The sequence below is a fragment of the Morus notabilis genome, unplaced genomic scaffold (genome assembly GCF_000414095.1).
Source record: "Morus notabilis unplaced genomic scaffold, ASM41409v2 Scaffold985, whole genome shotgun sequence".
Taxonomy (NCBI): domain Eukaryota; kingdom Viridiplantae; phylum Streptophyta; class Magnoliopsida; order Rosales; family Moraceae; genus Morus; species Morus notabilis.
The window spans coordinates 98,671-116,573 of NW_010356679.1; the positions used below are offsets into that span (position 1 = coordinate 98,671).

Here is a 17,903-nt window from a genome sequence, read left to right on the forward strand (position 1 = left end):
TGTGTGTGTGTGTGTGTAATGTACAATTAATGTTTGCTAAGATTTCACGTTGATATGTCTATATTCTACTTCATGCAGTTTCAGAGCATTTTGAATGATCTTAAGGCTCAAGCAGAAGCACTTATTCTGTTCGCAAATGATATTGATGGCCTTTTAACATGTGCAATTCGTCCTTGCAATGTATTTGGACCTGGGGACTTAAAATTTGTGCCGTTTTTTGTGAACTTGGCAAGATCCGGTTTGACAAAGGTTTGAAAAGAACTTTTCCCTTCCATTCTCTATACAATTTGATGACTATTTGGATATAATTAAATACTACATGTAATAATTTTCCTTTTCAACATTTTATCATTTAATATACACTCTCTACCTTTTTGTTTAAATTTTCCTTGATTTCCATTTGATTAGCAACCTAAATGGAGAATTCCTGAATATGTTATAGATGGTTTTCTTATTCGTTATATTGTTTGCCATTCTTTTCTCTATGTCCAGATGTTCCGTATTCAATTACTTGATTTATGCGCTCTTGAAAAAGAAAAAAAAATATTTTTCTTTTTCTAAAGTAACAGAGATTCTCATTTCAGTTTATTATAGGGAGTGGTGAAAACATGTCAGACTTTGCCTATGTTGAGAATGTATCTCATGCCCACATTTGTGCAGAGGAAGCTCTAGATTTTCGGATGGCCTCAGTTGCTGGAAAGGTACTCTGCAGTTGAGTGTGAATAGATAGTTAACGCGTTTGTATTTTTGGGTTATGAGCCTACTTTACACCCTAGATTTAACATGTTTTTTCACTTAACCCCCCAGACTAGAAAAGTTAACACGTAAACATCTCTGCTGTAAATTTGTTGTCAATTTACTTACAATTCAAACAGCCGTCCAATTTTAGAAACAGAAGTTCCTCATGCTAAGCCCGTGACTACTTTTATGGGAAAAGAGGGAAAAAAAAAAAAAAACAAAATGTTTGGGTTGACTATAACAGTCTTTCTCCATTTTCACTTGCTCTGTAAAGGGCTTTGAAGTTTTTACTATTAACAACAATAAGGGACTAGAACATGATGAGCAGCTCGCCTCTACGCCTTAGTTGCTTAGCTTGCTGATTCCATTGACCAGTGGCTTTATAATAGAACCGTTGCACCCAAACATGCTTAGCTCGCTTAAGCAATGCCCTTTTCTTCTTGAAGATATTTAATAGTTTAAACACATGCCTTGGAACTTCACATGTCCAAAACCATTGTGCAGGACAAATAACCATCTTATTTTGTACAGTAAATTGGTTGCAAAATGGCTTATTAGCTACAAGGAAAGGACCAATATATGTCTCTAGGAGACCAGCTTGGGCCGCCATTTTGATGGTACAAGTAGGAAGACAAGTTGCAGTTTGATGGAAAAGAGCTCTACTCTGGAAAATCTTGCCAGCAAAGGGGGTTTGAATGATCAACCAATACTTTTCTTACTTTTTCACTCTTGCTCCTAAAAGCAGCCATGTGATGCTGTTACACATGGCGCCACTTACATTTACAAATTTGGAAACCTGTTTGAATTGTCGGTAAAATAGCAACAAATTTGAGGTTGAAATGGTTAAGTGTTAAGTTTTCTAGTCCAGGGGCTTAAGTGACAAAACATGAGAAGTCTAGGGGGATAAGTGAATTTTACCCTTTATTACTTTATTATTTTGTCAATGGGTCTGAATGTAACTATTCCCATGATTTCAACTTGTAGGCATTTTTCATCTCTGACCTTCATCCTATGAAGTTCTGGAACTTCTTATCGCTTATTTTTGAAGGCTTAGGATATAAACGGTAAGCATTCCTGTATTTTTCTGTGACAGACTGTTTATCGGTTAGTTGATAATGTGTTGCACTATCGGCACCGAGTTGCAAACTAATTTGGATGATGACATTATTCATTTGAACACTTTAGTTCTATGAAGGCTACCTAATTGTGTAATTCAGTGTTAAAAATTAAAACATCTTGTTGTGATTACTAATGCTTATACTGTAAGGTTCCATTTTCTAATTTGTTTTGGCTGCAGACCATTAATTAAACTTCCTGCAACGATGGTTTCCCTTATTGTCTTGTCCATCAAATGGACGCAGAGAAAGTGGGGCTTCTTGAAATGCAGCCATTCTGCATTTCACTATATCCAACTAGCCTTATGCTCTAGAACTTTCAACTGTTCTGCAGCTCAAAAGCATCTCGGATACTTACCAGAGACCTCCCTTGAAGTAGGTTCAGTTCATGTATTTTCGGTCTTTAATACCGCTAATAGTGTCATTTGTAATTTCTCTCTGATTAATTCCTATTTTTTAGTGATTGAATGAGGTTTATCTCCAATATTGCTATGTTTGTCATCAAATAATTATTTTGCCTTCTAGCCTACAGGTTTTTAAGACAATAGCAACAGGAAATCTAAACAACAACAACAACAAATACAAGCTTTAATCCCAAATTAATTGGGGTCGGCTATATGGATTTCTCGTTCCTGAAGTCCTAGATCTTAAAAGTCGTACCTAACTACGTCGGCCCAAGTAATTCTTGGTCTACCCCTCGCTCTCCTAGTACTAGGTATTTGGATGTTCTCCCAAGCACGATCACGTGCATCAAACGATCTACGTTGTACATGCCCGTACCACCTTAGACTGTTTTCCCGCACCTTATCTTCTATTAGTGCTACACCTACTTTACTACGAATAACTTCATTCCGTATGCGATCCATCCTCATATGGTCACTCATCTATCTTAACATACGCATCTCCGCCACACTCATCTTGTATATTTGTTGTCTCTTAATGGCCTAACATTCACTACCATTTAACATAGCTGGGCGAATTGATGTCCTATAGAATTTTCTTTTCAACTTAATAGGCATCTTATCATCACATAAAACTCCCGTGGCATTCTTCCACTTAACCCACCCCGTCTTAATCCTATGTCTAATATCCTCATCTATATCCCCTTCACACTGCACTATGGACCCAAGGTACCTAAATTTCTTAGAAGCCATAATCATCACACCATCTAAAGAAATTTCATCACTCTGATATCTCAAATTACTAAACCTACATTGCATGTACTCAGTCTTCGTTCTACTTAACTTAAATCCCTTCATCTCAAGGGTTTGTCTCTATAGTTCTAACTTACGGTTAATGCCCTCCCGATGTTCATCAACTAAAACTATATCGTCTGCAAAAAGCATACACTAGGGAATCCCATCTTGAATTTCTCTTGTCAGCTCGTCCATCACGATAGTGAAAAGATAAGGACTAAGAGCGGAACTTGATGAAGGCCAATCCGAATGGGAAACTCTTCCGTGTAGCCTCCAGTAGTTCTCACACTTGCGACAGCTCCATTGTACATATATTTTATTACCTTGATATACCTCATATGCACTCTTCTCTTCTCTAGTACCCACCATAACACTTCTCTCGGTACCCTATCATATGCCTTTTTTAAATCTATGAAGACCATATGCAAATCTTTCTTAGCTATTCTATACCTTTTAATTAGCATCCTAAGAAGAAAAATAGCCTTCATGGTTGATCTACTGGGCATGAACCTAAATTGGTTACCTGAGATGGTAGTTGTGGCCCTTAATCTCTTTTTAATAACTCTCTCTCAAAGCATCATAGTGTGACTTATCAGATTTATGCCTCTATAGTTGTTACAATTTAGCGCATCTCCTTTATTCTTGAAGAACGAGAATATTTTTTCTCCAAGCATCGGGCATATGCTTCTTCTTTAGTATCTCGTTAAAAAACTTAGTGAGCCACTTAATTCCAACCTCTCTTAACACATTCCAAACCTCTATTGGGATACCATCTGGCTCACATGCCTTCCCCTTTTTCATATCTCGTAATGCAGTTTTAATTTTTGAAACTCTAATGTCTCTTGTATACATCACATTTGGTTCGCCTTGGTACCTAAGATTGCCAAACCCCATTGCATGATTTTCATTATAAAGTTTCTCAAAGTAACTCTTCCACCTCTGCCTAATATCTTCATCCTTCGTCAGAACTTGATCCGTATCATTCTTAACACATCTCACTTGATTTAAGTCCCGACACTTCATTTCTCTTATCCGAGCTAGTTTATAGATATCCTTCTCTCCTTCTCTAGTCCCAAGTTTCCTATACACCTCATCCAAATAAGTAGCACGAGCCTTATTAACTACTCTCTTAGCTTCCCTCTTCGCTTATTTGTACTTAATAAAAGTCTCATCATCCTACACTTTGGTAGCTCTCTATATAAATCCTTCTTGGTCCTAGTAGCATTTTAAACTTCCTCACTCCACCACCAGGTTTCCTTTCCCGGAGGATATTTACCTCTAGATACTCCTAGTCCCCCTTTGTCACTTTCTGAATGCAACTCGTGACGGTGTCCCACATTGTATTTGCATCACCTTCGCATGACCAAGCAGCCTCCTTTAACAACTTCTCCTTAAAAGCCAATTTCTTTATTCCCTTTAAATGCCACCAACGAGTTCGTGGGAGGTGATTTATCTTAGTCCTATGGTAAAGCCTAATGCTCACATCTAGAGTTACTAACCTATGTTGGGTGGCTAACGCTTCTCCGGAAATTACTTTACAATCCTTACAGAGAGAACAATCTCTGTACTTTGTGAGAAAATAATATATCTGGCTCGAGTTCCTCCCATTCTTAAAAGTGATTAAATGTGAATCTCTTTTCTTAAAGAATGTGTTGGTTATAACAAAGTCGTGTTTCAATGCAAATTCCAAAATAGATTTACCTTCTTCGTTCCGAGCCCCAAAACCAAAACCACCGTGAATCCTCTCGAAGTTTTCTCTATCCTTACCAACATGTCTATTCAAATCTCCTCCAATAAAAATGCTACCCCCATTACCTATACTACGCACTAAGTCATCCATGTCTTCCCAGAACTTGGTTTTAGTTTACTCATCCAATCCTACTTGTGGAGCATAAGCACTAATTACATAAATGAACTTCTCCCCTAACACTAATTTGATCATAATAATTCTATCACCTAATCGCTTAATCTCAACCACTTCATCCTTCAAAGTTTTGTCCACTAGAATGCCAACTCCATTACGATTCCTTTCCCAACCTGTGTACCATAATTGATGTCCTAGGTTTCTAATCTCTTTTGCCTTCTCTCCTGTCCACTTGGTTTCCTGTAAGCATAAGATGTTAATTCTTCTTCTCAGCATAACATCTACTAACTCTATAGATTTACTGGTTAAAGAACCTACATTCCAACTGCCTAGATGAATTTTCCTATCATGGGCTAGCATTGCCCCCTGCACACGTCCATGAATGTGCAATGACCCTCCTTGTATATTTTTCACCATATCCGGGGCCAAACATGGCGCATGGGCTAGCTTCTTCCCCCGCACACGTCCATGAATGTGCGAGGACCCCCCTTGCCTATTTAACACTATACCCGTGGTCCGGCATAGCGCCTAGCACGTAAGGAACGCCCCAACAGAGTCTGTAAATGAGAAATCCATGTAGAGTGACATTTTTACACTGACTGTCAACCTACCGCAACCTTTCTCCTTTACCCGGGCTTAGGAACGGCTATGCGAATCACCGTATAGGTGGAGTTAACAGGAAATCTAAAAAAGAAAGAAAAAAAAAACTCACCTGAAACTTAGGGCAGTTTTAAATAATCTTATTTGACGGTAGAAATTTTTTGACTGTTAGTTATATGCTTGCAAGTTTGTCTAATATTTTTTCCCAATTATATCTCTGTGTGTATTCCTTTTTATTTATGATTAATTTTAATTTTACCCCCTGAGGAATACTCGGTGTCTCACTCTGACCCCTAAACTTTCTAATGTCACATTAATGGTCCCCATGCTTCACAAATATTGCACTTTTAATTCCATATTCGAATGTTTAATGTTAACATTTCATAGTTTCCTCACCTAGAATAAATTACATTGGCCATACAAAATTAGTAGATAAAACTATGCAAAAGTCCCACGCGACTCTGTTTAAAATAACTAAGCTAGGGTGAAATAATTGTTGACATCATATAAGTTTTATAAAATTTATGAGGAGAAGAAATTTGACGTTAAACATTCAATTATAGGACGACATTTGTAACATTTGTAAAGGTCGGGGGCCATTAATGTGGACGTTTAAAAGTTCAGAGGGTAAAGTGAGACACCGAGTATTTTTTAGGACTCAAAATTGAAATTTGTCTTCAATTAATTTACCAAATTACCCTCTTTACAAGCATCATGTGCGCCTCACATGCTCATTTCATCAATTTTTTTAACAGTTTTGTCACGGAGGGCTGAAAGTGTAACGTTTGTAAAGCTCGAGTGCCATTAGTGTGACATTAAAAAGTTTAGGGGGCAATGTGAGATAACGAGTATTCCTCAAGGGCCAAAATTGAAATTAATCCTTTTATTTATTTAATTTATACCAATATGTCTCTAATGACTTCTTTTCATTTTTGATAGCTATCGTAGGACTTCGGTTATGTACGGTTAAAATATATCAAGTGGAGCTAATATATTACTTTACATGTTGTGTTTAAGTGCTAAACTATTGCTCATGCATGTATCATAAATTAATGCAAAGCTGCTTCCTGAACTACATGGCCAAGATGCACAAAAATAGTGTTCGATATCTACACATGTTATATTTATTTAATACATTCTAAGGTTAAGATTCTATCTGTGATGATTTCTGAAAATGCAGGAAGGTGTATCCCGAACCATCAGATCATTATCTCATTTAGCAAATGATATGTCTTTCTCAAGATACTGTGATCGTGATGAACCATCAAAAGTGGAGAAGCTTCTAGGCGGTGGTAAAGGTAGGAATTGGGAAACGTTTCTGTGGTACTTCTTATCGTTCTTCTATTCAAGCTTCCTTTCCCCCCCCTTGAATTTATGTAACATTTACACAGCTTTTCTTATTTGTTTTTATAGTTGCACCCTATAAAAGCATTCTCAGGTGAAAACGTTTAAGTTATGTAGTTCATTTTGGACTATAACTCTTGCCTGGTGGACCCCTGACTGTTTAGATTAGGTTAATTCTTTCCTTGGATTTTGATTAAGTAGTTGACATTTAACCAAATGGTAAGTCATCTTCTTCTTGTTTCAAAAGACTTGGCCAATGTATCGGGTTCAGTTTGGACACCACAAGAAGTTCCCGGTGCCCCTGTGAGTTTAAATTTGATTAATTGAGGTACTATTAAAAGGGCTTTTTGTAATTTATTCCTAGCCTTTCCTTAGACTGAGGATTGTAACATACTGTGCAAAATGCATCCAGCAGCACTAAAAGATTAGAGTTGTGCAAGTGTTTTCAAGCCATTCAATGTAGGTTCAATGTTTCTACCGAGGCATCAAAATTCAAATACATTTGATAGATTGGATTATAATGTAATCATAGTTGTGCTTTTAGAATGACTTTGACCTATGTGGTTACAGTTGCAGATGTTTTGCTGTGGCGTAATGAGAAGAAATCATTTTTATGCTTCCTTTCTCTTGTTATGTTGTTTAACTGGCTTTTCCTTTCTGGAAGAACATTTGTCTCATCTGCGGCCAAGCTTTTGCTGCTACTTTTGTTTATTCTCTTTGGATATGGTGCTCTGCCACCAAACATGTAAGTATTGATTTCTTGCCAATAAAGAATTGTTACTTTTGATGTTTTTGGAAGTCATGAAATTTTATGTTACTTAGTTTGGTCCGGAAACATAATTACATCTGTAATATCATGAAAGATCCAGTTACCAACTTTTATTGCTCATTTTTTCCCATATTTGTGTGTGTGTGTGTGTTTTTTTTTTTTTTTCAAGCTTTTAGGATTTATTAACGGAATGTCGCACTTCTGATCTCTAACCTGAGTTCTGTGCATAGACATCTTACATGGTTGCAACAAACTCATCATTGTCTTTTCAGTTTCGTCCGTGTAATGTGGAGATAAAAGAATAATGCAACACCTATTCTTTGTTTCTTTGGGATTTCTGAACTTGGTTATGAGTATATTCTATGTTATACTTCTAGAACATCTTGTTCATCAAGTACTTTCCCGAAAAAGGTGTTCAACTTCTCTCTTGGCCATTTACATGCACTAGTGCTCTGAGCTTATGGTCTTTACTGCTAAATACTTTTGTTCTGATTCAGGTTAATCCTACTAATGATCCCTGAGGTTTTCCCTCAATCCCACTTTGGGCCCTGACTTTTAAAAAGTCCCACAATTAGTCCATGAGGTTTTAGTCTGTTACAGTTTCAATCCCTCTGTCAGCTAGGTGTTAAACATTTGACAGATTCTGTGTAAATTAGGGAGCAAAATTGGAAACATCTAAAATTTAGAGTATTTATGGAAATCAAGTTTCAATTTTTGTATTATTTTAGTCCCTAAACTTTAAATATTTTCAATTTTGGTTCCTAATTTCCATAGATTCTGTGAAAAATTTAACACCTAGATGATGGAATGACTGAAACTAAAACAAAGTAAAACCTCAGGGACCAATTGTGGGACGTTTTAAAAGTCAATGACCAAAATGGAATTGAGGATAAACCTCAGGGACCATTTGTGAGATTAACCTTTCTGATTTTATGTGTGCGCTTTGGGGAAAAGGTGTTCAATTTTGTCTTGGCCATTTATTCACAAGGATACTGTCTTTCATTCCTTTCTTGATATTCATAGAATATGTGCATTTTGGTTTCTTATTGATAAGAGTTTTATAATGTTCGACGAACTCAATTCTTTCAATATTTTCTTGTATATTATCTCCTGACTATCATGCTATTGTAACAGATTTGGTTTTAATGTTACAAGGATACCTTCAACTTGGTTTGAGATTCCTGAAGTTCTAGTAAAAGATCCAATTACTGCAATTGCTCATTTGTGGAACAAAGGGTTTCATTGCATAACTCCTTTGGCAAAAGGACAATATTGGAAAATTTTCTTTAAGGTAGGGACCATGGTAATATATATTTTAATATAACACATATATATATATATATTTTTTTTTTTTTTCTGTTTTAGTGCATGATTATTTTTCCCTTATTTCTTATTTCATGTAACCTGCGTTATAACAAGTAGTACGCAAGTGGATGCTTGGCCTAAATTTCCTGATTGTGTGCAGTGCCAGTGTCTTGTGCTTTTATTTCTCTTTTATCATGCAAAAAGTTTTGTGATCAATAAAAATGGCTAAGCTTTTCCCTGATTGATAATTTTTTGGGGAAATTGTCGACCTTCTGGACATGGTGCCCCAAAAATTGTCCCTCCATGCATTAGCAAAAGTTGTATTTTTTTGACCCTCAATCTATGACACGCGTACATTGCGCACACTGGAGATCATACTGCTGCCTTACGGCAATTGAGATTCATTATGAGAGTTAGGAAATACCTCATCATGAAAGTTATACATTACTGAAGCGGGATGAGAAAGTGTACATCCCATCAGCTGATGGGAATTTGAGTTTGGATGTATAGCTATTTGTTTGTTGCTATGATTGAAAAAGATTGAAGAATGGCTAAGATGTTTTCCCTTTCACCAACTCTGACAGAAAGTATGAGTTCCCCTCGTGCTCCTGGCATGCCCAATAACCCATGTGTGGAATTTGAGACGTCTTTCCTATTTACATATCTCGAACTCTTTTACATAAGTCTATATAAGAATTAGAAGGACTTTGTGCCTAATTTTCTGTTTAACTACTGTAAAGTTTATGATTCAAGAAAGATAATTGAGTCTTAAAGTCTAATTGTTGTCTCTCAGCTACTCTGAAAATATGAAATATTTCTTATTGTTATGTTTTGAGATAAATTTGGGTGTAGAGTTTGCTTTACTTTCCACTCTTGACAGTTACTGTAAAAGCATGAACAGGAGAACTAAATATTCCAAAATCACTGCAGGTTGCAACTTTTATATATTTTCTGAAGTTGATTTTGTCACAGTTCCTGACAATGGCTGTTGGTATAGGTAAGGAACTCCTATTTTATTGCACCCAGATTCCATTAATTGATTTCTATTTTCTTACATTATGTCGGAAAATTGGAACGAATCGCAGCTCTGGTGTTTGCATTCACTGCATTCTTTGTTTATGAGCAATATGAATTGGAAGTGGATGGACTAGCGAAGTTTCTACGCGTCAGTGTAAAGGAATTAGCGGGATCATTGGGTAGGAATCTTCCTCATTCTGTGGTATCATTTCTTTGTAACTTTGGAATCCTTGGCCAAGATAAAAGGACTGCTGCAGTAAAACATTGGAAGTAGCTGTCACAAACACTTCATTTTCAGCCCATTTCACTTTCACTTTTTTTTTTTTTTTTTTAATTGTTTTTTTAAACTTCATATATATTTTTCTGTTTTAGTGCATGATTATTTTTCCCTTATTTCTTATTTCATGTAACCTGCGTTATAACAAGTGCTATTAGCACATGGCCTTAGAAAAGTAGTACGCAAGTGGATGCTTGGCCTAAATTTCCTGATTGTGTGCAGTGCCAGTGTCTTGTGCTTTTATTTCTCTTTTATCATGCAAAAAGTTTTGTGATCAATAAAAATGGCTAAGCTTTTCCCTGATTGATAATTTTTTGGGGAAATTGTCGACCTTCTGGACATGGTGCCCCAAAAACTGTCCCTCCATGCATTAGCAAAAGTTGTATTTTTTTGACCCTCAATCTATGACATGCGTACATTGCGCACGCTGGAGATCATACTGCTGCCTTACGGCAATTGAGATTCATTATGAGAGTTAGGAAATACCTCATCATGAGAGTTATACAATACTGAAGCGGGATGAGAAAGTGTACATCCCATCAGCTGATGGGAATTTGAGTTTGGATGTATAGATATTGTTTGTTGCTATGATTGAAAAAGATTGAAGAATGGCTAAGATGTTTTCCCTTTCACCAACTCTGACAGAAAGTATGAGTTCCCCTCGTGCTCCTGGCATGCCCAATAACCCATGTGTGGAATTTGAGACGTCTTTCCTATTTATATATCTCGAACTCTTTTACATAAGTCTATATAAGAATTAGAAGGACCGGTATAATAAAGTGTGTGATTTGAGCCTAATTTTCTGTTTAACTAATGTAAAGTTTATGATTCAAGAAAGAGAATTGAGCCTTAAGTCTAATTGTTGTCTCTCTAACTACTCTGAAAATATGAAATATTTCTTATTGTTATGTTTTGAGATAAATTTGGGTGTAGAGTTTGCTTTACTTTCCACTCTTGACAGTTACTGTAAAAGCATGAACAGGAGAACTAAATATTCCAAAATCACTGCAGGTTGCAACTTTTATATATTTTCTGAAGTTGATTTTGTCACAGTTCCTGACAATGGCTGTTGGTATAGGTAAGGAACTCCTATTTTATTGCACCCAGATTCCATTAATTGATTTCTATTTTCTTACATTATGTCGGAAAATTGGAACGAATCGCAGCTCTGGTGTTTGCATTCACTGCATTCTTTGTTTATGAGCAATATGAATTGGAAGTGGATGGACTAGCGAAGTTTCTATGCGTCAGTGTAAAGGAATTAGCAGGATCATTGGGTAGGAATCTTCCTCATTCTGTGGTATCATTTCTTTGTAACTTTCGAATCCTTGGCCAAGATAAAAGGACTGCTGCAGTAAAACATTGGAAGTAGCTGTCACAAACACTTCATTTTCAGCCCATTTCACTTTCACTTTTTTTTTTTTTTTTTAAATTGTTTTTTTATAAATACAAACTAATACCTTATGAGCTTGCATAGTTAGGCCTGTATCACATAGAGTTTGGCCACATCCCCAAGGAGAGATGGATTTCTTACCTTTTCTTACCTTCAAATTCAATACTGTTTAGTTCCAGAGCTTCTATGTCCATTGCTCACCCACTTCATTGAAAATGCATGCTTCACTGAGGTGAGATTTTCGATTGTCTGAAAATTTTAATGGCATTGTGTGATTACACAAAAATAACCTACTGTTCACAGTTTACCATTTTTGCTTGTTATTGCACAATGTTGCGTCGACTGTTTTCAATGGAAAACATTACGAGCTCGTTTGTTTGCGGCGTTTAAACTCATAATTTTAACTCTGTTATAATGTTTTTTTTTTTTTTTTACAAAAAATTTGAATTTTAAACGGCAAAATAAAAAATCACTGGTTTAAATGCACGAACTAAACGGGCATATACTCAGTATGTGGTTGTTGATTTTACTCTTCTTAAATAAGACGTGGATTCTATGTCTGTGCAATAGTATCCTTAGGCATCTATAATTTTGTTCTCTCTAATTTATCAAGCTATTGATCAATTATAAATTAATCTGAGTCGACACCCTTTTGCAATAAGTCCACTAATCATTCAGTATTAAGTTTAATCCATTAAATTACATAAGAACTATAATTATGTTATGACTTTGGTTCAATGAATTCTAACACACTAGCATCTCAATGAAGTGATCATCCTTATTACGATCCAATAAGATCATTGCATCAATTTGGAAATCTTATGCAAAGTAAACTCATCACATATGGAAATCTACATAAAATAAGGTCACGAATTCTTATTGTTAATGTTTTTAGCTTCAAAACATAATCTCAAATCGTGTGTGTTGGTTTCCGAAACGATTTCAGATGCGGAAGGGTGTGAGTAGAGGATCGTGTATAACAAAAATTTTCACAAAACTTTTGAGACACTCTATAAATTATATTAATTATGCACGAATAAATTAATCACGTTAATTTATTTACTAAGAACCAGATTATATATTATACCTAGCAACCGATTAGGATGATAACTTGTGTTTTTTAACCTCGAACGTTCTTTGCTCCAATGCTAGTTTAGAAAACCCGAATCTTCCTTATCAATTCCTTAAATCTATGAAGATGTGTATGTGTAGGCACACCTGAAACAAAACGAGATTAGCAAGAACACTCAAGATTTTTCCGAACACCAACACATGAACGACGTGGAAGTTTTGTAGGTCTAGTTCATTTCACTGATTAGAGTTTTCAGTTCTAGGTTTCTACAGTTAAAAATTCTCAAAAAATATTACATTTAACTTTTTCAGCTACAGTTAAAAGTTATCAGAAAATATCATATCTCAATTCAAATTAGAACGACATTTTAGCCTTGCAAAGAACAATCCCAGGGGGATTCCTAGAAAGGCCATGCATCTCCAAGCAATCTAACACTTCGACAGCTGTGATGGACATTGGGCGAGCAATCTGACCCTTTGACAGCTGTGATGGACATTGACTCGCCCAACCGTTCGTGTACCATTCATCAACCAAATCTGACAACTCTCTGATCTGTAAGTCCTTAGCAGCGACCTTCTCATCAGAAGACTCGAGTTGAGCACGGAGATCCAGCATCTCTTCGTCACGGGTCCTCGCCTTGTCTTTCACCTTGATCAGTAGCTCCTTCAGTGAGTCACGCGACTTGCGCAACTCTTCCAGCTCTCCTTCAACAGTTAGATATCGAGCTGTAATCACCATTGCTAGCTGATGGTCCTGCGACACATTTCGACGGTCAGAATTCTAATTGGTTGAAGATCCGAGGTTTGGCAATGCGTCATCATGAGCGTTCGATTCCCGTGGGACCTGTGTAATCTCGTAGCTCTCGAATTCAGATCTCAAACACTAATGAAGGAGTCTCGTTCCCCACTCTCTTTATAAAGATTTCAAAATAGCCTACATATCTATTGAATTTCATAGTATTACCTCTCAAGTACCCCGACTCACTTTTATAAAGAATGATACGTTTGGAGAGAAAAGTAGAAGAGTTTTGGTGGAATATGAACTCTGTTATATTCTCTGTGAACAATGTACACAATATATACACATATATAAGAATCAATCAAATCATTTCCTAAGGTTGATAATCCGTGATCCACCTATAGTGGGATTTGATCTATGCTAACTAAGGTAAGTCAACCAACTAAATTAATTACATTTATTACAAGGATATTTCTTAATACTCCCCCTCAAGTTGGAGAGTGAATATCATGAAGTCCCCGCTCGTAACTTTTCCCGCACTATGTGACAATTTATTTCAATGTGTTTTGTACGTTTATGGAAGACTGGATTAGCTGTAATATGTAAAGAAGCTTGATTGTCACAAAATAGCGGTATAGGAGCCATTTGTGGAACCCTTAAATCTTGCAAGATGTAGCACAACCAAGTCAGCTCTAAACATGTGTTTGCCATAGCTCGGTATTCGGCTTCTACAGATAATCTAGAAACATTGGTCTGTTTCTTAGATTTCCATGAAATAAGTGAATTCCCAAGGAAGATGCAATATCCTGTAACCGATCGTCTTGTGGCACGACAACCTCCCCAATCCGAATCGCAAAAGGCCTTTAAAGTGAGATTGTTGGTGGAGGATAGTAATAGACCCTGTCTAGGAGTGCCTTTCACATACTTGAGAATTTGTATTGCTGCATCCCAATGAGGCTTTCGAGGTTCTTGCATGAATTGGCTCAGTACTCGAACTGAATATACTATATCCGGTCTCGTGACAGTGAGATAAATTAGTCTTCCAATGAATCTTCTATATTTGGTAGGATCATTTAGCAGTGCTCCATCTGTGGGGGTAAGTTTTAAATTTTGTTCCATTGGGAATTTGTCTGGGCGAGCACCCATGAGTCCGGAATCTTGTAAAATATCTAGGGCATATTTTCTCTGAGACATAAAGATACCTCTCTTGGAACGTGAAAATTCAATTCCCAAAAAATATTTTAAGTCTCCCAGATCTTTGATACGAAAGCGCTTGAGAAGAAACGCTTTGAGCTGATCAATTTCTTGAAGGTCATTGCCTGTTAAAAGGATGTCATCAACATAGATGAGAACTGCAGTAAATGAGGTACCTCGAGCCTTTGTGAAAAGTGAATAATCAGCTTTTGATTGTTGATAACCTGCCTTCTGGATGGTGTTTGAGAAAGTAGAAAACCAGTTTCTTGATGGCTGCTTGAGCCCATAGAGTGACTTGTTAAGACGACACACAACATTCTCCCCCTATCGTCGTAGATCTGGTGGAGGTTCCATATATACTGTTTCATATAAGCCCCCATGAAGGAAAGCATTTTGGACATCTAATTGGTGTGTAAACCAGTTCTTGGCTGCGGCAATAGTGAGAATGCAGCGAAGCGTAGTTAGTTTTGCTGTCGGAGAAAAGGTTTCTCGATAATCAATGCCCTCAACTTGATTATATCCTCTGGCAACGAGACAAGCTTTGTAGCGTTCAATGGTCCCGTCGGATTTATACTTGATTTTGTAAATCCATTTACATCCTATTGGTTTCTGACCATTAGGAGGAGGAACTAGGGTCCATGTGTTGTTTTGCTGCAATGCCCTTAATTCTGTATTCATGGCCTCTTGCCAATGTGGATCAAGAATAGCTTGAGCATAAGTCTTGGGCTCTGTGTGTCCTGTAATGTTAGCTAGAAAGATACGATGTTTTGGAGTAATGCGGGAATATGAGAGAAAATTTGAGAGTGGATACTGAGTACTTAGTGTAGGACTTGAGCCTGAGGCAGAATGATTGACTTGAGATGACAACACGTAGACTTTATGCCATACCGGAGGTTGCTTAGGACGAGTGGAGTGTCTTATTTGAGGATCAAAGGTTGTTTGAAGATCTGGTGCTGTTGTATTTGTAGTATTTTGTCCGGTTTGAGATGAAGACGAAGTGGGTTCGGTTGATGTTGTTGTAGGAAGCAACTCAGGTGTGTTGTGAGAATGTGTTGCTTGTTCAGGTTCATGAAACTCAGGTGGCTCAGTTTGTGTTAATAACTTTTTATGAATATTAGTGTAACTTCTATTGTTGTAAATTTTTCATATATTATTCCTCCCCAATTTTGCACTCAATTTTCGTTATTTCATATTCACTTTTATATATATTCTATAAATTCTTAGTTTTCAAACTTAAATTTTACTATTCACCTCTCAGCTTTCTTTCTCTATGCGTGCTTTATATATATATATATATATATATACACACACATTTGTAAAAATTTCATAATGTGTGTACGTACTTTCCCTTGGTAAATAAGAATTCAATAGATATGAAACATTTTTAAGTATCTAAGAAATAAATTACAATTAGTGCATGAAATATGGTATTTTAAAGAATATTTTAAATATAATTAACTACTAGAGTATTGAAGATGATTATTTTATTAGTATAAAGTATAAGAGTTTTTTTACTTTTATTGTAGTCTTAATGTTTTTTATAATTTAACATTAGAGTTTATTTACACTGTCGGTATTTAACCCAAAAAAGAAAAGTATTGTAATTAGTAGTACTAGAGAGTCTAGAGTTTTCACCTATATTGTATCAATATTAATTCAAAACCTTATCTTGACTACGTGCCCCACTGAAACTAATGTCAAGATGACTAATAAAGAAAATTCTTTTTTTTTTCGATAGAGATTTACCCACGTAAGCACATCTTTGCGGTGGGATTCACATAGACATTACTGTCCCGTTTATTTCACTGATTCGAGTTTAGAATTTGAGTTTACTACAGTAAAAAACTCTCAAAATTAGTCACATCTAACTTTTTTACTATAGTAAAAAGTTCTCACATAAAATCACATATTAACTCAAATTATAAACTCGAATCAGCGAACTAAACGAGCCCTGCAAATAAACCCTACTTTTGTATTTAATGAGTATAAAATTCCTGTAAGGATAAATAAGGCGTATAGGCTCAACATTCATGATAATGAATAGAACTGCCTTTCCATTTGTGGATACAATTACTCTTAGCTTTTTAGTTGCTTGAAGTCACACTTAGGCTAGTTCGGAGACAAAGACAGCTAGCGAAGGCTTAGCTAGCAAAGAATGAGAAAAACACAAAAATAGCTTTTAAATAGCACGTGAAAGGCTTGGCTATTCTAGTCCAAGAAACCATGATCATGATCACCTTCACCAATCATCTCAGCCACAAAAGCCTTGAGATTCTTATCAGAAGACCCACCTTCCTTCGCAGCTTCTCTCGCCAAATCCCTCCATCTCACGGCATTCCTTCTCAATTCCTCTAATTCCATTACCAATGCGGAAACGCGACGACCGGAACTCCACAAACCAAGCTCTCCAACGTAGAATTCCACCCGCAATGCGTCACAAAACACCCCAAAGAAGCGCTCGACAAAACTTCGACTTGGCGACACCATGGCACTATCTTCCCTAGCTTTGACAATTCCTCGTGACAACTTAGTTTCTCTTCTTCTTCTTCTCTTTCCTCGTTTTTCTTTTCACTCTCTTTCTTCTTAGCCTTCTCTCTTATGACCCACAAGAAGGGACGTCCACAATCCAACAACCCTTTTGCGATCTCCTCCCTTTGAGGCCTTGATAACTCCACCATGCTCCCAAACGACAGGTAAATGATCGACCCTTTAGGTTTGGAGTTCAACCACTCAATGTAGTTCTGATGATCAACATGGACAAGATCACCTCCGAAGGAAGTATCAGAAGGGTCTTTCCCGTCCAAGAAAGCCGACGGAATCAAGGGTCCGATTGCGATCAAGCTCAGCTTCTCAATCGCTTTCAACGCCTCCAGCTCCAACTGATCAAATGTGTTTACTAGTATCTTGGGATTTTTAATCTTGTCAAGTACTTCAAGCTGTTCTTTGAACAAGGGAATAGCGAAGGAGTAAGCATTAGCGGCGTCCATAAACGACGGAAGATCGCGGCGGGTGAACGTCAACGAAAGCCCCGGTAGTGTCGTTGATGAGTTATGGTCAGTTGAAGGGTCTTTAGTATTGTTTTCTCTGATGATGTCTCCGTAGCCGTGGAAGTAGTAGTAATAGATGTCGAAAACCGTGGCCGGCTGAATCCATAGGAGGACGGACGGCAGACAGAGCTCCTCTGCTGTCAGCGCGGCCCACGGAAGGAGGAGGGAGTAGACCAAACAGGTGTAAGGGTGTCCCTCTTTGGCAGCGGAGATGACGAGGTCGGAGATGGCCTG

The 17,903-nt window shown here is 37.0% G+C and overlaps 1 protein-coding gene and 1 pseudogene across 1 annotated transcript in view; one reads left to right on the forward strand and one right to left on the reverse strand.

The window, feature by feature from the left end:
* Positions 1-10,266, forward strand: part of LOC21399197 (3beta-hydroxysteroid-dehydrogenase/decarboxylase) — an 11,848-nt gene extending 1,582 nt beyond the window's left edge. Inside the window, exons 3-11 of the mRNA XM_024169024.1 lie at positions 79-249; positions 585-701; positions 1,723-1,802; positions 2,036-2,228; positions 6,694-6,811; positions 7,428-7,602; positions 8,761-8,917; positions 9,862-9,928; positions 10,017-10,266. Coding sequence (XP_024024792.1) covers positions 79-249; positions 585-701; positions 1,723-1,802; positions 2,036-2,228; positions 6,694-6,811; positions 7,428-7,602; positions 8,761-8,917; positions 9,862-9,928; positions 10,017-10,222 — 1,284 coding nt within the window. The 3' untranslated portion in view covers positions 10,223-10,266. The remainder of the gene's footprint in view (positions 1-78; positions 250-584; positions 702-1,722; positions 1,803-2,035; positions 2,229-6,693; positions 6,812-7,427; positions 7,603-8,760; positions 8,918-9,861; positions 9,929-10,016) is intronic.
* Positions 10,267-16,619: 6,353 nt separating this feature from the next.
* LOC21399200 overlaps positions 16,620-17,903 on the reverse strand; it is a 2,033-nt pseudogene continuing 749 nt past the window's right edge.